At 41.4% G+C, this 23,309-nt stretch overlaps 1 protein-coding gene across 12 annotated transcripts in view; it reads left to right on the forward strand.

The window, feature by feature from the left end:
• The window catches only part of adgrb2 (adhesion G protein-coupled receptor B2), a 266,514-nt gene that overhangs the window by 226,126 nt on the left and 17,079 nt on the right, over positions 1-23,309 (forward strand). For 4 of the 12 annotated variants that reach the window (XM_085446289.1, XM_085446294.1, XM_085446292.1 and 1 more), the window contains exons 23-32: positions 857-955; positions 3,462-3,561; positions 5,994-6,065; positions 8,001-8,093; positions 13,772-13,811; positions 14,253-14,267; positions 16,646-16,818; positions 17,078-17,794; positions 20,101-20,136; positions 22,445-22,558. In XM_085446289.1, the coding sequence (XP_085302415.1) occupies positions 857-955; positions 3,462-3,561; positions 5,994-6,065; positions 8,001-8,093; positions 13,772-13,811; positions 14,253-14,267; positions 16,646-16,818; positions 17,078-17,794; positions 20,101-20,136; positions 22,445-22,558 (1,459 nt within the window). Of the gene's footprint in view, positions 1-856; positions 956-3,461; positions 3,562-5,993; positions 6,066-8,000; positions 8,094-9,522; positions 9,766-13,771; positions 13,812-14,252; positions 14,268-16,645; positions 16,819-17,077; positions 17,795-20,100; positions 20,137-22,444; positions 22,559-23,309 lie in introns of all 12 variants that reach the window. The other 8 variants (XM_085446299.1, XM_085446300.1, XM_085446297.1 and 5 more) reach the window with 6 other exon arrangements.

Here is a 23,309-nt window from a genome sequence, read left to right on the forward strand (position 1 = left end):
TCACACATACACACAGACACACGCACGCACCACAGTTGGTCGTGTTGCTAACAGGACAAGCTGTCATTAGCGTAATGTATTTCCTTATGAAGCCATGGGGATGTGGCTGGCAACAAGGCAATGAGCTGTGCTGGGACGCTAATGTAGCATAGCAACATACTGCCCCATCATTCTCTGCTTGCACGTATATACTCAAATTCAGTATATACACACGCAAGCGTGCGCACATTCACTCTCTCTTTCTGTCTGAGTGGTCGACTGTAAGTAAATAAACAACCAAAGGAGTCAGAAAGCTTCACTTTTGCTTTTGCACAGTGATATAAAAAAAAAAGATAAATTAAAAAAAATTATATATATATATATATATGAAAACACACACATAGACCTGCTTGCACTGGCCGGGGAATATATTTTTGGTACTTGCACCGGTACTTCCTGTCTGCATCACTGTAATCTGTTAATCCACATGATTGCTGTAACATTACAATGTCCGTCTCTCATGTTCCCTCTACTTGCTCTGAATCGATCTTTGTATTCTGACTGTTTTTCATTGCTGCTACTTTTTAAGATCTGGTTTTAATTTTTCCTTTCTTTCTTTTCTCCTTCCCCCTTTTTCCCCTCTCTTTTTTTCTTTTTATTTCTTCTCTTTGTTGTGTCCACTTTCTCTCTTTATGTTTCTTTTTCTTTACTTTTTCCTCTTGGTTATTTTGCAACTGTGACACCGGCACATTCACCTGTTGTCATAACTGGTACTTGTCCTTCCCACACATCCCACACCCTTACCTACCTCCTGTCCTCTTCACCTGGGTGCGTGCGTGTATGTGTTTATGTATGTATGTCTGTACATGTCCTAAAGTGTCCCAGCGGAGGCGCGTAGCCGACTGCTCCTGAAATGCTCCAAGTGTGGCGTGATCTCAAGCACCGCTATGTCCAACTCGACTGCCAGCAGCGCCATGTTAGTCCATCTTCACCTCTCTCTCTCTTTCTCTCCATTGCCCTCACTCTCCTACATCTTTTGTAATCTCTGGCTTTCAGTTATGATGCAGGATCTGGCTAAGTAATGAAAGGAAAAACACCTGCTCTACTATCGCTGCAATTTAATGAGATCATGTTTTCATCCAAAGTGGTATTTCCTCTGGTTGCACTAAGCAAATCTGACCCCTGTCAAGCTATATTTGTGAACCATATTTGGAAGTTTGTTTTAATCATGTTTGTGTTACGAAATGTTCAGAAAGGTTGTTAATGAAGCAAACTATTTGGGTAGTGTACTTGCATAAACGTGGATTTCATATTAACCAGATCAAGTAAATATTCACAGTAACACACGTAATATCACGTACATGTGAGAAAAAGGAAAACCTGGCTCCAAGTTTAGTGATATAAGTTTAGTGGTGTATGTGTTTAATAAGGTGTCATTCTTATTATAATGACAAAAAAGAGATTTCTCTCTGTGAACACATAAGCCCCACCCACCGTCTGCTTTTAATGGGCAGGCCAATCAGAAACAAACAAAAAAAGTTGATTTAAACAGATGAAGAAGAGTTAAAACGGCTTGTTTAAAAAAATTTGTGAGCTGAGGGGCTGCACAAAGGCCAAGTAAGACAAATAAGATTATTTACAATTCAAATCTCATTGTAACCATTAATAAAACTGATTAAAAAGAAATACATAGACTGCTACTAATAACAATAATACTAAAAATCAAGGCAATAAAATAAAATAAAAAAATCACTTAAAAAAAATCTTAAATGTCTTGTTAGATGTGTTTTCTTTGCTGAGCTTTGCTAAAAAAAGATTCATAGCAGTTTCTTTTCAAACACTGTTCTGAGGATTGTTTTAATGGTTTCATAATCAGGAAGACCTGTAAACTTTCACACTCAGGGTTATTTTTCATGTTTTTCAGTTGCCTAGATCCTTGCTAAAGACAAGTCGACTTTATCGTTACATATTGGCTCAGAAAAGAAGTAGAATAGCAAACTTGTATGAATTTCCAAACCATCCAATAGTCAGGGGTGCACATAAGTGGTGCACATTTGCTGTCAAAATAAAAGACCCGCACCAGATAAGAAGTTGTAACGCGCATTTGCGTACATAAGATTTTCTGGAGGAGGACACACATTTGTTTAGAACTCTTAAAGTTTTCGAATAAGCAAGCTCCTTTAAGTTATTACTTTGGTTTTCCTCCACCTCCAAAGAAATGTCAAAAGGAGTTCGAACCGCAAAAGAAGCGCGTATTCTCGGAAAAGTGGTTGCAGGAGGCGAGCTGGCTTCAAACAAATGATGAACGCACAGAGATGTGGTGCAGAATATGCCGTGAAAATCCCACTCTCGCGGATAAAAACAGTCCCTTTTATATGTACGCAAACGCTCGTGGCAACTTCTTATCTGGTGCACGTCTTTTATTTTGACAGCGAATGTGCACCTGCGGACCACTTATGTGCACCCCTGACTATAGTCATTGTTCCTTATACCTAAGTCTCAGACATATACAAGTCATATTGGACTTCAGGTGGTTTATTTACTTGCTTACTTTGACATTTACCTGACAGATTGTCACTAGCTCGACTGTATAAGCTGTCAAGGCAAAGAACACACACCCACACAAGATTGATTTATTAGTGATGGGCAAAAATGCTACTTTAATATGTAAAACGTAGGATCAGCTTTATTAGTCTTATGGAACATTCAATTCATATGAATCATACCTCTTTTTTACTCTCATTATTTTTATTTCTTGTATGTAAAAATTTCTTGGAGTTTGTTGCTCTGCTGGATTATGACGTTTGGTTACAACCGCAGTCAGCACCACAGGGAGTTCACAGGAGAAGAGCAGATACATCACTATAATTTATTGTTCTTTATTCGCTTTTGCTCGTTTTGCACATCAACGGGGACTTGCGTATTTTTCCATGTAGCTAGACGGAGCTGTCCGTCTTTTTTATTGGACAGTTATAAAACCGTGAATATGTGCTCAGACAGCATGAACATTTTAAATTGGTGTCTATCTTTGTGGTGCTGTTACAGTCAGACATGCACACACATTCTTGTACCTCAGAAACCCGATGTCAGTACTTGTCAGTGACTTGTCTTCCCCCTCCTCGGTGGGCTTCTGCCCATTGTCTTCACAGTCTACCAGCATGGCACTTAGTGTGCATCAACTATGTAATTGTGAGCAACTGCCAGTCCAAAACTATCTACATGATTACACATCATCTTCCATTTATCGGTGGGAATATTAAGTCTGATTCAAATCCCAGTGTGCCAATCAGTTTCAAATTGCCCACTGCTGTGAAACTATGCCTCATCTCCATGTTTACATGAGTGTATGTGTGTGAGAAGTTGAGTTATGTGACTTACCAGATATGACTCATCTGGTTTGGTTTGAGACTGAATCCCTTGTTCATTCCCTCCTTTCCTCCTCCTCTGCCCCGACTTCTGTCTCCTTCTTTCCTCTCTGACAGGGCATCTCTGTGGAGCTCCTGTGTGGTTCTCCCGCTGCTAGCGTTAACCTGGATGTCAGCGGTCCTGGCCATAACTGACCGGCGCTCCACACTCTTCCAGGTGATGTGTCTCACAACACCAATGCATGCAAGACACTCATCTGTAGCTTTGAGACACCATGGATAAGCTGCTTTTAAATGGTGGGAGCCCTCTGAGAGTTTAAGAAACACCTGCTGTGTCACAGATATAGATGAAGTATTTGCACATTCACTGCTGTTTGTTCTTGAATAGTCAAACGATAAAGATGCAGTGTTGGAAATAGTTATCTGATCCCCTGCTGAATTTGTGAGTTTGCTCACTTATGAAGAAATAAACAGTTTCTATTTTTATATCAGTAGAGTGATAGAATATCAACCAACAATCCAGAAAAAAACATATCAGATTATGTTATAAATTTATTTTCATGTGACTTGGTGAAATAAGCGTTTGATCCCCTAAACTTAGAATTATGGCTTTCTCAGATAGGCTGTGTGCAGATCATATATAATCAATCAGTCAATCAATTATAGATAGTCCTGATCTCCACTTGTTATGTGCATAAAGCACATCGGTCCACTTAATCAGTTTTTTCCATCCCAACCTCTCCACAACCAAAGAGCTATAAAAGGACGTCAGACCAATGGCAAAAAACTTGGTGAGAATGTGGCAACTGCTGGTGGAAATATTCAGAAATGGAAGAAATATAAAATAATCATCATTTGTCCTCGGTCTGGAGCTCCGTACAAGATCATGGCTCATAGTGTGAGGATGATCATGAGATAGGTGGTGGATCAGCCTAAACCTACACGGGAGGAGCTTGTTAATGATCTGAAGGAAGTTTTACCGCAGTCACCAGGAACACTACGGATAACACATTCCCCAATAATGGACTGAAATGTTGCAGGATTACAAGTCCCCCTGCTCATGAAGGCGCATCTTAAGTTTGAAAGAGAAAAGTTGAGCATGACCCAAAGAACACCATCCCCACAATCAAGCACAGAGGTGGAAACATTAAACTTTGGGACTGTATTTCTGCTAAGGGTACAGGAAAACCTCACTGCACTGAGAAACCAGTGGACAGGGCCTCATTCCCTAAGCCAGAACACTGAAGGTGAATCGTGGATCCTCCCTTAGTTATGCTGCAGTAGGTGTAGGCTGCTGGGGGATTCCCATGATGGACTGAGTATTTCTTCTTCAGTCACCTTTCCTACTCATTATGTGTTAATAGACCTCTCTGCAGTGAATCATACGTGTTATTAATCTCTGGCTTTCTTCCAAAGCATGTATTTTATCCTGCCTTCCTTCTCACACCCCAACCAGTCCCGGCAGATTGCCTCCCTCCCTGAGCCTAGTTCTGCTGGAGGTTTCTTCCTGTTAAAAGGGAGTTTTTCCTTCCCATTGTTGCCAACATGCTTGCTCATAAGGGGGTCATTTGATTGTTGGGTTTTTCTCTATATATATTATTGTTAGGTCTACCTTACAATATAAAGCACCTTGAGGTGACTGTTGTTGTTGTGATTTGGTGCTGTATAAATAAAATTGAATTGAATTGGATGGGACTTCCAGCATGACAATGACCCAAAACATGTCTCCACAGCAACAAAATAGTGGCTAAAGAAAGAACAAGGTAAGGTCATGGAGCCCAGATCTCAGTCCTATCTGTGGAGGAAGCTGATTCTTCCTCCAAACAACCCAAAGCCAAATTTAAAGGGTTTAGAGTTTCTGTAAAGAGGAATGGACCAAAAATCTTCCTGAGATGTGCGCAAACCTGGTGACTAACTACAAATAAATGTCTCTGGTCAAATACATATTTCACTCAAAGAGATGCAAATGAGTTTCATGTGTTTTTTTCTGGATTTTTAAGCAATATTCTGTCTCTCACTGTTAAAATGAAACAACCATAAAAAATAGAGACTTTTTGTTTTTCCCAGTCTACATGTTCGAGTCTCATATCTTGACAAATTAGCAAATTTGGGGACAAATAATATCATGTATAAATAAAGAACCGGCCAGTGGAAAAATAGGTCAATATGAAAATAATCTTATTTTACTTTAAAACAAGCAATTCCCACTGTCAAGATCACAAGTAAGCAACACAAACAGTGAGTGAGAGTATTGACTGTGATGATTTATTATGAATAATCATGACTACTGACTCATTTTGTTATTATATGAGGGTTTCTCTAATGATTCATTACAACACAAAATAACAATAGAGTGGGTGCCACAGCACCATGTGGTACACTACAGAGAATTCAAGTGCGGATATTATAATATTTTAAATTTTGCACTCTCAGCTAATTTTACTTTTGAAGGAAACAAGTACGATACAGTTAGTTAATATGTGCTTGCATTTATTTCATTCAATGGTTTGTTGAAGTTTAAGCATTTGCACAGTAATATAAAACAACTTAAAATTAAGGGGGATGCCATGGTTTAAAATGTTTTAGAACCACTGCAGTATTAAACAAATGTGCACTAACTAACAGGAGCATCTCATTTATCTCCTCTAGGTTCTCTTTGCCGTCTTTGACTCTGTTCAAGGCTTTGTTATCATCACCGTCCACTGCGCCATGCGCCGAGAGGTGAGTCCAGTCTCTTCCTCCCCCTCCTCCTGTTGAGCATTTGTTGTGTGGATGCCACGCATTTTTTGAATTTATTCTAACTCTGCAGCACACAGTGAACTCGGAGATAGTCGCTGGCTTTGCTGGGATGCCGGGATTCATTTTCTTAAATGTCACGTTAGCTTCTGGGGTCAGTATGAAGTCACGTCAGAACACAAGCGGATCAGACGCGAGAAGGATTAGCACGGTATTCATGTCCTGTGCTGCGGCACTACTTCTTCATAATGCAGTAGGATAGTGCGGCATTGTCCATCTGATCCAAGTCTGCTTTAAGGAGCTTACTATGATGCTGTATGAAATAAGACGATAAGTCCCTAACTAATAGCCCCAAGTGCCTGTTTGCCACAGGCTTTACTGTGTCCCCAGGGATCCCGGATTTTAAACTCATTATGGACATACATGTATTCTTGCCCTTGAGACAGACAATGGCACACATGCCAGTGTGTGTACACTTATTCAATATGGCATCGCTCACAACTGCTCTGGCTACAATTAATGGATTTTACAATGTCATCAGTTTTCCATAACTGTAAATATGTCATCTGTTTCCGATGCATGTACGCGGCGCGCAACGCAACCTCTGTCAAAGAGATCATTATGATATTGAACGAACTGCATACTGTGAGTGAATTTTTAAATGCTCTGAATGCTTAGCTGCATTAAATCAATACCACAAAAGCGGCAGGGATCAGGGTACCGTAAATCCAGGAATTATTTATTGTAAATGTATGAAAATCCTCTTGCAAGAGTGAGCGTAAATCCTTCGTAGCTGCAGAACAACAGACAGAGGGGAGTGCCGCAACGGAGGAAGTAATAGAGGGAGGGTGGGGGGGATCAGGATGTATTACAGTGCAACAAAAACAGAGAGAAGGTAGCATAAAGTGTGATATTATGTAAACGGAAGAAAGGGGAGCGTCTTGTGATGGAGGAACTAAGTTAAAGTTAGGTGGTGAGGAAGGGAACGCACGCAGAGATCTGTGAGAGGAAACTGTGATTTAGAAGCGAAGCAGGGGATGATAGTGGGGGAGGAGGAAATAGAGAGGAATGTGGAAAGAGAGAGAGAGAGAGGTAGGTATCCATAGTAGGGCATTTCTCTTTGAAGTAGAAATGAGGTGCATTGGGTGCCAGTGCACGCACTCACATACACACAAACACTCGCGCACTGACACAGAACAGGCAACAAAGGCCACTGAGGATGAGTATGGATATAAAAGGAAATAATAAACAAAATGAAACAATGGAGGGGATAAACCAGTCCATGCAGACGTGGACGCAGTCCACTCGCGTACATAGACGAGGAGACCGCCCGATGTGCTGCTACTTCCTCAGCAACTAACCAGGATACCTGTAATACAGATCGCGATAGGGGGGGGATTTGTTCTTTGTTACAAGGAGCGGCCCTTTGACAGCGCGCTGGTGTGTGTTTACTTAGATACAGTATGTGGGAGGATAAGGAAAAAACAGCATAGCACAGGAAAGGCCTCGGGTTTAGAACATCTACAGTACATACCGTGCTGTTAATTTTAATTAGTGCTGTGAACAGTAATCACTAGGCTCAAATTTTTCACTTTCAAAGTATTCTATGAGCTTTCTATACCGCTCCTATAACTGTTATATAATCTGCAAGCCGAGTTTCCTCATGAACAATGGGACTTTTTGCATAAGTTGGTATTCACCGTACACTTGCCATTGCGGCGATATAGATGAAGCATGTACGTTGTTTAAGGAGCATGGTCCCCACGCTCCAATGTTTGCCAAACTAACTTAAGGAAAAGTTCCTCCACTAACTTCTTTCCTTTGCATCATCTTTTCCTCTCCCTCATCATCCTCCCCGCCCCTCCTTCCCTCTCTCTGTTTCCACCCTACCCTCTCCCGCATCCCCCTTCCAACCCCCAGGTGCAGGACGCAGTGCGCTGTCGAATGGGGGGATGTAAAGACGACAGCGAAAACTCACCAGACTCCTGCAAGAATGGACAGGTGCAGATCATGGTGAATAGCATTCCATTTCATCCCACATTGCAGTCCATTTGCCTCAGACTAACATTAACCAGGCTGAAGCTTTTCCCCGCGAGCTCCAATTCCAGCAGAGCGAAGCATGATGCCATTATAGACGTGATCAAACTCGCACCTGGCTTTCTCGTTTTCTCCTTAACCATCTTTACCTTAACAGGGGTTCATGCATTAAGCAGTGTCTTTTTTTTATATGTGACATCATCCCAGAAAAATGAAATTTCACTTGAAGCTTGTCTAGTTTCCAGCCTGAAACTAATGTCTGCTGTTTCACCTACAGTCCCCTGCTATTATATCATTTCATTGTCATTTGCTGTTAAAACATATTCTCACTCCCGTCTTTTGACATACGAGCACTGAAAGACACCCGACAAACTGAGTTGGACTAACCTGCGCATTGAAATAAAGCTGTTGTGAAATCGTCCGGTCCTCACCAGGCATCAGTGTGTGACAACTCGGGAGTGGGAGCTTGTTGGTCTATACATCACAGCCTCTAATCATATTTTATCACAACAGACATTTCAGCACTTTTATGTTCTTCTAACTGAAAGTCCTTCATCTTTTTTCTTTTTTCTAAAAGACCGCAGAGCTATAAGCTGTAAGGTTATTGTGTGCGTTCCAGATGTTATTAATAGTGTGATAAATCATAGAGACTTGACCTGCCCCAGCAATGACAGTATAGTAACACCACAACCATGAGAGAATGAGCAGCCCTCATCTCTATTCCCTTTATTTCTCCCTCAGACCTGTTTGCGGTAACGATTATGGGTTTCTGAATGCTCCTCTGAGGTTTTCAAGATTAAACTTTGGAGCCATCGCTCTGCTCAATGAAGCCATCGCGCCACACTCTCACTCTCTGTTTTCCTTTACAGTCTAACCTGAATGTTTAATTTTGGGTAAACTGTATTATCATGGTGTGTGTTGGCTCATCAGTGTGCCAGCGACAGTGCATTAGACAGACAGGTGCTCTTGTTTTTTCTTAACTTTTCTTGTCTAAATACGTGCGACTTTGAGGATGTCTTTTCAGACTGCACATATGCACGGAGAGTGGCTGTGTGAGAGACGCAGCACCCTTGAGAACATTAATTGTGATGGATAATTTGGCGAGGTTGCCACCAGTTATAGCTGCATCATAATTACAGTGAACACCATTCTCTCAGGTGCTCTTGGTATATTCACAAATCTCATTAGCATGTTAAACCCTTGACATTTAGAGTCAGCGTAAAGATGTAGAACTGCAGCTACACCCTCTTGTTAAAACGGAATCAAAGCTGTCTCTGGAAATTTATTTGATTAGCTAAATTCTGATTAAAAATCAGCACTGTTCTTTGCAAAGCTGGTTAGATGTCCTCTTTTAACATTTCAACTTTATGTTTTTCATTAATTCTTTTTTTATATATATCATCAGAAATGTGCAAATGTGAGCGCCTGTGGAAAGCAGAGCGGGTCTTTGCGTTACGGCACATCACTGTGCTTATCAGGTTGCCACGCACAGCCGCTCCCACCAGCGTTCCACCAGACATCCCAGCAAGGCTGTTACCACAGTCTGACCCATGGCAACCACAGCCACGCATTGAGCCATGTTAATGAGCATACCCCCATCCTCAACAACAACCATAACCACGCCCATAATCACATCAGCAGCCAACCAGTATGTAACCAAAAAAAACCCATTGTTGGTAGAAATAGTCAAATCCGTAAGTAGAAAAGGTGCAATATGTAAAGCAACATTTATTAATAAATGCTACAGGATTACTTGAGCGTTTTGACAGGTTCTTCCTGAGAGATGGATGAGAAAATGTTAACCACTCAACACTCACTGCTTTGGAGCTTTCTGGAGCTACTGTAAGCAGTCTCTTAACTTAATGGAAAGATGGGAAACAGTGAAAGCCCTACCATTACTGTGCTCTGAAATAGCAAAATAAGCCCAACCCAAGAAAAATACACTTTAGGATTTGTGTATATATATATATATATATATATATATATATATTTATATTTATTAGGGGTGCAACGATATTCATATCGATATTGAACCGTTCGATACAGTGCTTTCGGTTCGGTACGCATATGTATCGAACAATACAACATTTGTAATTTATTTTATCAATTTTCCTTCTGTCGATGCTGTCTGTGTTGAGCGCTCAGTGAATCTGTGTTCGACTACTCCGCCTAGGCTGCACTGTCAAGCGCAGATCCACTGAGCGCTCAACACAGACAGCATAGTCAGAAGGAGAAGCACAGGGCAAGCTAGCAAGACAGAAGTTAAGCTCTCCTTACAACAGGCAAATTGAACGTCATTCAGATCTGGCGTTTGGAATTATTTTGGTTTTCATGTGACGTATGACCCTGAAGGTAAGCGAGTCATGGACTAAAGTAAAACAGTATGTTGGATGTGCCATGCAATGCTCAATTACATTGGTGTGAACTAGTGTGTTAGCTCGTTAACGTGTTGGCCGTCTAGCCCCATGCACGGAGTGATCGGCGATTTGCCGTGTTGTGGCGTTAAGGTCATTTCAACGAGATTAACCTGAAAGCACTAGTGGGAACACAACGAATATGACTGCACATTTACGCCGACATCATCGTAGTGCAAAGACAAGTGGAAGCAGACAAAAAAAAGCAAGCATGCTACTAACTTTAGCCGAGTCATTTAGACAGCTGTTAGCACATGATTCTCCTTATGCTGCTGAGAATATAGCCCAGAAGAAGCGGATAGTATAGCTTTTATTTTGGAAAGAGACATTTCTCTGTAATAAACTCTCTTTTCCAAAGATGAGTGATTCCTCAATCAGATACAGGGCTTGCAATATCGCTAGCCCGACGTCCCGGAGCTAGCGATTTTTTCAGTCGGGCTACCAAAATCTATCTCTGCCCTGCCCGTCGGGCTATTGTAGGAAAAATATATGTCAATGCTTTTGCATTCTTTCGGAAATGTAGCTGGGTAATTATGTCATTGGCATCGGTGAGCCACTGTCAATATGTGACATATTGAAATCGCGTTTGAATTTGCGCTTGTTTTTTTGCTTTCACTTTGCAATCGTGCGAACTGTGTATAGAGAGCGACAGCACTGATCTGTGAGTGATGATAATTTGTGCACCAATTCCTCTGACATCGTCTTATTAATCGTTAGCTTACTATGCAAACATGACAAGTGAAATCTCCCGCAGCAAGCTTAAACATGTGAGAGGTTGATCGTGCAGAGAATCGCTGAGCTTATGTGAGTGAGTGTGTAAAAGCATTTCAGTTCTGCTGAGCCAAATAAGACAGGTCAGGGTGAAGAAGTGACAGCCAAAGAAAAGCTTACCACAAAACTGAGAAGTTATGACAAATCAGACTATAAGGCAAAAAGAAAGTGCAGCTTTATGGTTTCATGGACAAAAGAATTTCTGTGGCTGCAATATGACGAGCTAAATAACCAGGGCTGCACATAAGTGGTCCGCAGGTGCGCATTCGCTGTCAAAATAAAAAACACGCACAAGGGTTAGGGTTAAATTTAAAAACTGTACTTTTGAGTTAAAATATATATTTATAATTTTAATAAATGACAAATTAAAAAGGCATGAACATTTTTTTGTATCGAAAAAATATCGAACCGTGACACCAAAGTATCGAACCGAACCGAACCGTGAATTTTGTGTATCGTTGCACCCCTAATATATATATATATATATATACATACACACACTGTTGGACAGTAAAGAGCCATATTGTACATTCAGAGATACAGTGGTTTGGTACAGTTGCCACTGTACTCTTGATGGGTGTTTTTGTACTTTAGGGAAATCACCCCTGGTGACATTTTTGAAATGTTACAGAAGTAGATATTTCTAGATTTAGACATTTCTGTACCTATGCTTGGAAATGTACTCAGATTTGTAACCTGTCTTGTCCTATTACAAGATCGTATATGATCGTATATGTCATATTTTGACATTTTAAAAAGGTACATAGAGGTCCAATAATTAGCCCTTAGTTATGTTTTAATGTACATTAAACCTGTGAAGACTAGAGCCTGACAAAAATACAGCCATAGGGCCAATATCTCAGCTTTTTAAAATCAATAAGCATCAGTGTCCGTCTTAAACACCTATATCGGTTGAGCTCTAGTAAAGACCCAAATTGCCTTTTGCTGTACCCCTGTGCACTCTGATGCTATAAGCTAACTGTTAGCAAGAAGCAAAGTTGTAGTTTTACCAAAGTTTGTGTTTCTTACATATCGCACCTTTAAGTGTATGTACTGCAGTAATAGTTGTGATGTCTAAGAGACTTGACTGACTACAGGAACGTGTACATTAACGTGTGCTCCCTCAGTATATGCTGCAGTCTGTTCCCTTATATTATTTAGTTGATGTTGATGACTCAGTGTACGTAACCTGTGAGGCAGTTGCAGAGAGAGTGCATAATGGTTAGAATAAAGATGATTTGTTTTTTTTTTTCTCAATGTGGATGAAAGAGACAAAAAGAGAGGAGAGCTTTGGTTTTTTTGTTTTTTTTTCTTAATATTCTTATTTGTCCATTTAGTAGAGAACCATTTATGGTGCTGCGGGTGATTTGCGTACTAAGAGCTTTTCTGCTCCTTTGAGACCTTTGCAAACTCTCTCATTCTCTCTTTCAGTTTTTCATTTCCGCCCTTTTCCTCTTCTCCTTGCCTCTGTGGTATGCCCAAACTGTCTGAAATCTGTAGTTTATTATCCAAACAAAGGCTTTTGTAAGTGAATCCCGCTGAGGACGGGACGAGGCTCTATAGTGAGAAATGGGAGGATCGCATCTGCATAGCAATAGGCTTCATTTTTACTAAAATTCAGAAAAACTTGAGTGGTGGCCATTCTGGAAAGAGAGCTTCTTCATTCAACTCACCAGCCTCTGGGTTTCTTTACCCCAAGGAGCAGTGCCGCCCTGCATCGCTCGAGTGAAGTACGAGATATCAAAGCAACTAAACATCAGATTTGGTTGTGCCCGAAGTACTTTATCTACATAAAATCTGAATATTGAGTACAGGTTAAAAGCAGTGTTGTGTGTAAGTTTGTGTTTTCTTCGCTCCTGTCAATGGATTGCATTCTAACATTATATTTTTTTTTTCTCATCCTTGCTACGAAGCTGCAAAGTTTTGCTTCAGCTGGAACAGCAGATAATAGTTTAGCTGCTGTGTAAATTTCTGTCCCTGTTTCCATTCAGATGATAGCGAGGTGACTGATGAGGCATACAGAAGCATTACGTACCTCACAGCCTTCTGCTCGTCTCTCTCAAAGTCTGTTTTGGATATGCTGCTGTGAACTGATAAACATCACGAAAAAAGCAGCTGTTGTGTAGGCCTTAGACAAAATGTAGCTTTTTCCTCTGTTCTTTTTTTGGTTAGAAAAGGCGTTGGGATGAGTTCATTGCAAAGAAGGAAAAACTGAACATTTTCAGTGCATCTTTTTTGTTTTGTTTTGTTCTGTTTATGGAGAGGATTACTAATTGACTCATATAAAGTGGCAGATTGGGATCAGGTCCTTTTCTATAGAGTTAAATCAGAGCATGAGAGTCATTGGATACATCATATCCATTTGAGATCCAGTCGCTCGCTCGGACTCGTGTGCTTCCTGTTGCTCTGAATGCACAAATTAATTGTGCCTCCTCTCTCCCCCGCCGCCTACCCCGCCTTCTACGTCAGACGGATTTTGAGAAGGACGTTGACTTGGCTTGTCAAACAGGTGAGCTCTCCCTTCTACCTGATTTCGCTTTCCCTCCTTCTCCTTTTGTCTCCATTCTCTTCGCTGTTCCTTTGTCCCACACAGGATTAGCATTGCAAGCTGTTTCATTCTTAGCTTGCTGCCGCATGTGTTGATGAAATGACAGGAGATGATGCGCTACATCTCGGCGCAGCAAATTATTATGCCTTATCAATCACACTGATTCTGCCCAATAAGTGCTCAGCGAGCACATGTTTGGATGAGACTGTGCTTAATTGTGCATGATAATAACACTCCTCAATGTGTTCAGACCTGTTTCACTCGTTAGTCGACAATGCTCCTGTGTGGGTGTTTGGATGTGTTACAGATGTACCACAGTATAAGTGTGTGTTGTGCTTTGAAATATTAACAAAGAGTCACTCCACCCTCCCACCCCTCCACTCCCTCCCAAAACCCTTGCAGAGAGAGGACACCCATGTAAGTTTTGCACCTTACTGACCTAATAAATACTGCCTGATGTGTCCGTAAACTCTAAGAGCTCCTATAGACGAATCCAGCTGAAAGCCATATTCGTTTACTCCATCTATTGAACAGTTTTGGGGTCTGATTGTGTCTTTGCTGATGATGGCACCACCCTACATACTGTATCTATTTCTAGTGGGTGCCTTCCTATATTTTCTAGCCAAACTTTAAACCTGTACAAATAGCTCATCTTTCTTATCTTTCTGACATTCAGTACTCGCGTAGTAAGACGTTCCCCAGTTTAAAAGTAGACCATTCAATTCTGACTTGACGTATGTGTCAGCAAAGGCCTTCTGAAAGTTTCACTCTAAGCAGCTTAGAGTTTCGAGGCCAAACATGATGAGCACGGGCGAGATCTAACCAAGAAACCGATGGATGCTACACACTGAAACACAAGAGAACTGCCATTGCATTGTAAATCATATGCCGCTTTATCATTTTTATGAACTTCATGTATTGAATAATACTTGAAACTAGTGACTGAACTTCTTGGCCCTGAACTTGTAGAATGTAGCTTCCACGTCTCAAAAATCAAGTCAGCAAAGGTTGACATTAAACCTGCCTTTCCTATCGCTATTGTCCCATAGACTTCCATAAAACTAGCTCCTGGCTTTGTGACCGTTTTTATGACAACTTTATGGGCTAAATTGGTAGGTTAAGGTGTAAAATTATACATTATTATGAGTTACAAAATTAAAATCATCACCATTCAAGTGAAAAAAGAGAAGTACTGACTATATCCTCATCACCAGTCACATCTTTTTGGCCAGCGAGCATGCTGCTTTCCTCGGTTTCACGGTCAGATCAACCCCTCGGTTGTTACATCTGGTTTTCATAACAACAAGAAAGCGCTGGTTGAAAGCGCCTACTTAAAGCTTCACCAGTAGGTAACGTCATTACATCGATCTCAGGCTTTACCTGGAATCTTTCTGCTAGGTTTAAACCAGTTAATCTGTTGTATATAACACGTATTCCACACACAAGACATTTGTGTTCTTTTTTTCCCCCTAAGGCTATGTAGTAATTAATTTCTGATCCTCTGGTCCTTTGAGACTAACTTCCACATTCATAGCAACTACTTTCACTGCCCCCCTGACAGTGATTAATTTAAATATCCTTGCTTTCATTGTCAGTGTAAATGTCTTCACTTCCACTCTGCATCAGCAAAAAAACAGCACCGGTACTTTAGAACACAACACACACAAAAACAACACTGGATTCGTCTATAGGTCTTTCTCTGAGCCATCCACTGTTTGTTGCAGACGTGATGGGAGCAGATTGGTCAGATTTCTCCAAAACCTGTTCCAATCCAACCTGTCAGTTTGCACCAACGGGATGATGGAACAGAGGAAATGACAGTTGTAGTAAGCCAGTGTGCTTTTGCTGCATTCACCCTCAGCAGGATCCGGCTTCAATTTTTGATCAAATGTCTAGCCTGACATTCTGTTAAATCAATACAGCTTGTATGAAAACAGTCTGAGCTCCTACTTTGGTCTAAAAATTGGGATTTGGGGCCATGTAAATATCTACTCCTCTGATGGTGACAGAATGAGCATGATATCTGGCATGAATTTCCAGATGGTTTGATATATGTGTGTGTGTGTGATTGATGATAGCTGTGACAGAAGATTGTCTTTCATAAGCATGTCCGGATTAGTTATGCAGTAACTCTTCTAGAAGTGTGGAGTGTCTGAGCTTCTCTTATGATTAATGAGCATGAAAACTAATTCACAGCCACTGCAAGCAGGTTTTGTGTTGTGCTATTAACAGTATTGTGAAACACACGCATACGTTAATGCTCAAAACACTTCCTCTAGTGCATATAGATGTACGTCAGTATGTGAAAGCAGGCAAGAGAAAAGCACTGGGTTTTACATAGCATTTTTCACCAAGGACATTACTCTGAGATTTAAGGTCACAGTGTCAGAAACAAAAAGTCAGTCACTGTATACCAAGCACAACATGAGAAAATCACATTTTTCTTTAGAGATGCATTGTATCTTGAGGCTGTTTTATAGCTGCAAGTTTATTTCAGTATCAGTTTAATTTAATTTATGCTGTCTGTCTCTGCGTCGCACACCTCTTGTCAGTTGTGTTCTCTTTGGAATTAAATATATTTATTCTCTTCCGTTCAACATCTATTCCTCAACCCAATTGCCCCCCCCCCCCTCCCCGCCCACCTTCTCTATTCACACCCACCTGTAAACTTTTCACCTTCACTATATTTCTCCTTTCACCAACTATCCAAATTCCTTCTCGCGTATCTCTTGCCTATCTTCCATTCTCTTTGCTGTCTCTTTCCAAATCCTTATGCCTCCCTCGTCTCACTGCAGTCATTTTCAAAGAGGTGAACACCTGTAACCCAGCCACTATCACTGGGACCCTTTCCCGCATCTCCCTGGATGATGAGGACGATCCTAAGCTGGCAGCCCATCAGGAGGGCGGAGTAGGGGTCAACTTCAGCACTCTCCCAGGGAACATCCCCCCTCCTAACCTTATTGTACAGGTACACAATTAAAGTTTCTAAACTTCCAAACAGATTAGCTCATTCATTTTTCAACTTCCTGCTGGACATTATATTAACATTAAATTTTGAACACAATTTTGAAGTTGAACACGACAAAAAGAGATGGAATGTGTCTCATCGTATGAAGTTAAGCGGGATTGCTAAAGAAATAAAAAAGAATATAGTTTATCGAAAAAAATTCTGCTTGCAAAAAAACAATTTTATTGGGGTTTTTTTGTTTGTTTTTTTTATCTGCAAGGTTCCACCTCTGGGAGGCCTCAATGAGCTGAGTGAGACCCCCCTAAAGAAGGAAGTGAATGTGGACCAGCAGAGACAACAGGGACAGCAACGCGGCGGCGCTCCGATCTACCTGTGCACCGAGAGTGGCCTGGGCTGGGCTCGACCTCCGGCTTCATCCAACACCTCCCAGGACGGAAGTGCTGGAAGCGGAGGGGGTGGGGGAGACGGAGGAGAGGGGGGTGGTGGAGGAGAGGGGGACTACATGGTCTTACCTCGCAGGACAGTCACTTTCAAACCTGCAACACCCTCCTCCCAAGGAGGAGGCCTGGGACTGGGGGGTGAGGACAAGCCTCTCAACATTGCAGTGGAGGATCCTCCCTTCCCGCCACCTCCCTCTCCTCTGACCCTTCACCCGGCAGAGAGTGAGGCCTATCCGGCAGATTTTGTGCCATCCAGTGTGGGTGACATGAACATCACCATGAACCTCAACCGCTCCTTTGGGACGATCAAAACATTGCCCCATGGGCAGGGCCACTTGATGCCTCAGGGTGGTCTTGTGCACTCCCATGGAGGACATATGCATTCCCATGGGAATTCTTTGCAGCTAAAGCCGGGCCAGAGACCTTCAGTCAGACAGATTCTGACAGGGGGAACAACAGTGGAGAGAACCAGGACCCTGCCACGCAACCTGGGCAGCACCAATGCCAACACCAGCCTCTCAGCAGGATCCCTGGAGGTGGGTGATAGGTTGAGGACAAAGGGAATAAAGGCAACGCTGGTTGAGTTTTTTTCCACTGTCTCCCTGAATTTTACAGTGATAGCTATTCAGGTTGTGATAATGTAAGTAAAGTTATAAGTGGGTTGATAAAGAGGAGTGGAAGGATTCACAGTCATTAATGCCTGTGGAATCATTTTTTTTTAAAAAGAAAAATTCAGATCCACTCATTGCATCGACCGTCCTCTCAAAACAAGTTCATTTACACCAGGAAAAGTAAGACATCTTGATCTATCTGACATTTCACTTAACTTTAGGAACAACTAGATGGTCTTCATTTCTAAACTAACTGTTATCATCAATCTATCAATACCAAACACGTGTAAAGAAGAAAAATGTCTATTCACATGCCTCATAGTTCCGTAAGTGCGGCCTTCAAACGTGTTAGTTCAAATTTCGTGAGTTTCTAATACATGCTGTCTATCTTCTAGAGTAACAGTACACTGTGATAATAACACAGTTGTGTGCCTAAGTATAAGTCTGCTATAACAGCTGCTATTTTCAGATGAGTAGTATTTATAGCTGCTCTTTGAGAGGATGACCATTGAAATAAGTTATTCTCATAATGACAGACAGCTTCATAGTTTAGTGTCTCTGTATGAGTGATTTTAATATGTGTGTGATACCCCCCTCCACTTCCTAATGGTACAGGGCTTTGCAGCAGATGGACCAAGACTGACAGGATCAGAGTAAAAAAAATTCCCTGGTGAATGTCTTTCAGCCCACCTTAATTTTTGCAAACACTCACTGACATACTTTACATAGTCACATGCACAAATACACACTTTAGATCTTCCCTTAATGGCATCTTGCTGACTGCTGAAGGTTGATTAAAGACATTGGATGCAACATTTTCACTCTAAAAGTAAAAATACTTCACTCGGGGCAAAGGACTTTAAGGACGAGTCATTAAGACTCATAAAAAATCACTGTCAGATGAGTAACGAGTCCACTCATGAATATGGAAAAAAGAAGAAAAAAAAAACTGAAGAGAAACCGGATGTAATTTACTGCTACAATTTCACCCTGTTAGGATATGTTTGATTCGGAGATGGATGTCAGAGAGTGCCTCTGAGGATTAAATCCGTGTTTTACTTTCCAATTGCAACAGGAAGACGTGTCGTGGAAAGATTGTGAAAAAGTACTTAGGGTGTCAAATGTACTGTTGATTCAGAAGCTTGTATGTTTAAACTCCAAGTGATGTATATCAGAGTGTGAAAATGACTCACTAAGCATACTATCCAATAATCGTGCTATCGAAACCAGCAAGTTCAAACGAACAACACCGCAGCACCACCGTGCCATCTGAACAGCAAAGTGTAGAAGGACAGAATCCCATATGATTTTTGTATGAGTGAGTTAGCTATTGCTTTCTGTGTGTTTCCATCAAAACATGCAATATACTGCACACGTATATGCATGTTGCATGCCTGCCATATTGCAAAGCTAATTCAATCATGGAATATCTCTGTTTAAGGTAAGGATTCCGCGATAATAAAAGAGGGAATGGTTGAATTCTCAAAGGCAATAGGACATCCCGGGAGAAACTTGCCTCTCTATCTGTTTGCATTTCTCTCCGTTTTAAAAACCTTGGCCGCCGTAGCATCAGATCAGCAACTCTGCCCTATCAAAGAATGAATACTGCTTTTAACTAACTGTAGAGAGCAGCTCCTCTCCCTGCCAAATGCAAATCTGGCAGACAGTGAGAGCCAGAGAGGAAGTCAGAGATGGAATGTAATTCAGTGCAATATCGGGGCCAGATGAGTTGGAAATGTCTGCAGCTGTTAAATTGGCGGCTTGTGTGCCACTCACTATAGCTAAAGAAGCACTTAAGATGAGAGCGGTGGGGTCCAAACAAGATTAGAGGATGAAACACATCCCTCACATGTTTGTGGCAGCTTTTTTAATCTGGATGTCTTCAACAAATTCTCCAAAAATAGCAGAGAAGACGATTTACACCAAGGCTGTAGCGATTGTATTTGAGGGTATGTGAGCCAAGAAATTATATTTCATTGTAATTCTGGGTTATTCCACTCCACTAATCTCATTACGTTGAAATAGGCTGAACAATTTGCCTTTTTTTCCCATGACATTTGTAAATAAATGTCTGTATCATGTTGGGCAGCCGGTGAATATTAGCCGTCCTTTTGTTACTGAACAATGGCACTGAAAGATCCACAAAGACACTGAGATCAAGAGAATTCTGTGGTGGTCGAGGGGTGGTCATTGATGCTTTCTTCTCTCCCCCTGCCCCCCTCCTCTTCCAGAGGAAAAGAGTACGGTACTCTGAACTGGACTTCGAGGTAAGATCTCGGACCTCATCCCCCCTGTCATCAGCCTGTCTCTGCTTTCTTGTGCTTCTGCCAGGACTTGAGTAACGCCTAGAGGAGTAAAAAAAAACAACGCATTGCTAAACCCCTTCCCTCGCTCCTGTGTCTCCCTTGCTCTCAGATCAGTGACCTGTTTCAGACTTATCTTAAATAGTATGCTGTTTCTCCAACATTGGCCAGTCAAGCTGTCCCTACCTACAGTCTGTCTTTATGAACAAGCGGATGTGTTATTTGAATCTGGAAACCAAACCTTCCAAACGACATGCACAGTTAAATCCAATGAGTTTGTCATGTCTTTTTTTTGGGGTCCTGGTTGAAGAAACAGCAAAAGTAAAATGCTTCTTGTGTCTGGATAAAAACTAGTAATTCCGTCCTGGGTTGACACGTACCGTATGTGGCCGCAGTTGGTTTGCTGGTTATATCTGTTGGAACGAGATGGTTTGGCAGTGTCTGTGAGTATGTTTGTGTTAAAAATGACTCGAGTGTCCCGTGAATCGCCAGTCTCTATGCAATAAAATACAAGCCATCTCGTAACACTGCTACCCTCCCTGTGAACTCCTTTGAGTATTGGCCAATGCAGAGACTGGACATTCACCTCCCGCCATGGACACATAACATTTAAACGTAAAGGGTATGAGTGAGGACAAGCTACTAACACTGATTACAGCTGATCATTTTACTTATCTGGCCTATTTATCTGGAGTCATCTGTGGCTTCTGCATGAACAAGGAAACTGGCTCTCCTTGAAAGCAACCCTTTTCACACCAACTGACTATTGATTTTTGAGAAAGAGACATAGAAGAACCTCTAAAACAGCAAAGTGTACACTTCTATGAGTTAATGAAAGGTAAATCCATTTTCAACCATGCTTTTTTTTTCTCCATTGATAGAGTTGGCTCATCCCTTTAGACTGTCAAAAGCGAACTTCTTTTTTACGAATATACTGAATACTTAAACAAATTAGAAATCTAATTATGTGTTTCAGGAAAAGTAATACCTTATACTCTTAAGTTTATACTCTTTAGTATTTGACTTCAAGCTGGATATCTTGAAAGAAAGAGCATTCAATAAGAAAACATTGCGATCAATTTGGTATATCCCCTCTTTTATTTCGGACACTATAAAATGGTGGGACCAGTTGCTCCAACTGGTATTTACTAAGCCTGGTCTTTAGTGCTAAGTTGGCTCCAGTCTTTAGAATGGACTTGGAAAAGTCGTGTGAAGGCAGGGGCTACTGTCTAGCAGGTACCAACTGTAACTGTACCAGTATAATGCAGATTTTGAATAAACCCTGGTCCTAACTAAGCCTAAATGTATGTATAGTCATAGCAAGATGGTAGCTTATCTTACAGAATGACAAACTGGCCTAGCTGGACGAGCCTAGGTCCATTGAAGAACTTAGCTTAAAATTGCCCTTAAGCTCTGTTTGTGCAACCTTACTTCCAACCTTTTCTATAATGCACCGGTGTTGATTGTTCTTTATTTTGTATGTTACATTTGAGATTCTTGAAAACCTAAAACTGTAGTAAGTCAAGGAGATAGTAGCACCTTCTAACTGAGCAGAGATGAGAGTACCCACTCTGAAGTAATTGGAGCCAGTGCTAAGCGCCAACTGGCCAGTAAGTGTGCGGGTGTGAGTGCTGGCATCCTGCCCCTGTGTCACTTTCAACCTCACAAGCTGCTTTGACGATTAGCTACCGCCGAGCAGCTCCAGCACTGCCCATTAGCACGGAGAGACAGCAGTGGCACTGACAAATGCAGTTCGCTGTCAGAGAATTACAGATCCGGGTTTAACTCCCTTCGGGACAGCCACACTCGGAACACAGGGATGGCAGTTTTTTGACAAATATAATTTCAGTGAGGGTAAGAGTTAAATTCTAGCCCATCTGTTAGATTTTTAATGAGTTTGACAAAAAAGAAATCCTGATTTAACAGGATCACCAGTTAGCAAGAACCAGGCTGTGACAATGGCATTTTTGTCACTCATTTTCACCAGATATTCATGTAAAGGACTCGCTTCTGCAGCACTCACAGTTGCCAAATTCTTAAAGACAGAGGAAGTGGATAATGGATGAGCATGAGCCAGCAATCGATCGACAGTGTCTCGCTCTAACCCCCTTCTCATGGCTGGCATCACTGCAGTCCCTCAGCATTTTACCCATTTTCATTCCCCCTGCCTGTCCCTACACGGCTCTCCCTCCCTTCATTCTTTTTTTTTTTTTGTTTTTGGTTTGTTTCTATTTGCTTCATTTCTGCTGTCCCTTCCTTTCTTCCCTTCCAGAAAGTGATGCACACTCGCAAAAGACATTCTGAGCTGTACCATGAGCTCAACCACTCGTCCAAGTTCCACACCATAGACAGGTATAGCAGGGACCCAGCCATGTCCGCATTCAAGGTAAGATCATTGCCCCGAGGCAGGATGGGAACCCACTGCACCCGTGCACCTCCACCTCCTATCCTATACAATACTTAAACCCCCACACCCCACACCCCCCATTCCGTGCCATTTCTGGGACGCAATAACTAGCTTCAAAGGAAGTGGTCAACAATGACTAAATATTATCAGCGCTGTGGTGGCGACATTGTATTTATTCGTAAATGCAGCTTTCAGCCAATTATAGGCATAAAAATTCCGAGCAAAGCTCCCACTCATTTACAAACATGAGGTAGATTTGAAAGCAGCTGTATTCATTATGGTTTCCTTTTTTCATGGCAAATTGCTGTCTTAGAAATGTGAAAACATTGTTTGCGCTAACAAGGAAATCTAAATGCAATGTGAATACTGTATACAGTGTTTTCATTGCCGCTTGATTAATTCATTGTTACACTTATTATCACAGTCCCGAAGAACTGAGCATTAACTGCCTTATAAATATTTCTTTAGAGGCACATTCTGTTCCATCTTTCATACTGTAAATTACTTTTGTACCTGATGTAATTGGCCTGAACCTCATTTATTTTCACTTGTGCTCGGTGCCTTATTAAGAGCCTATCAAATGAGTTGATCGCATGAGCTTTTAGCAGAGGGGTAATCAATCAGAGCGGATTAATGAAATCCGAATGCTGCAGTTTTAATACCTGTGAAACTGTTTGTCACTCCTTACCAAACTATCTCACCACAATTAATTACAGGAAAGGGAAAATAA

This window comes from Copadichromis virginalis, linkage group LG22, assembly GCF_057382275.1.
Source record: "Copadichromis virginalis isolate Kocher_CV1m ecotype Utaka linkage group LG22, C_Virginalis_male_GT1.1, whole genome shotgun sequence".
NCBI lineage: Eukaryota > Metazoa > Chordata > Actinopteri > Cichliformes > Cichlidae > Copadichromis > Copadichromis virginalis.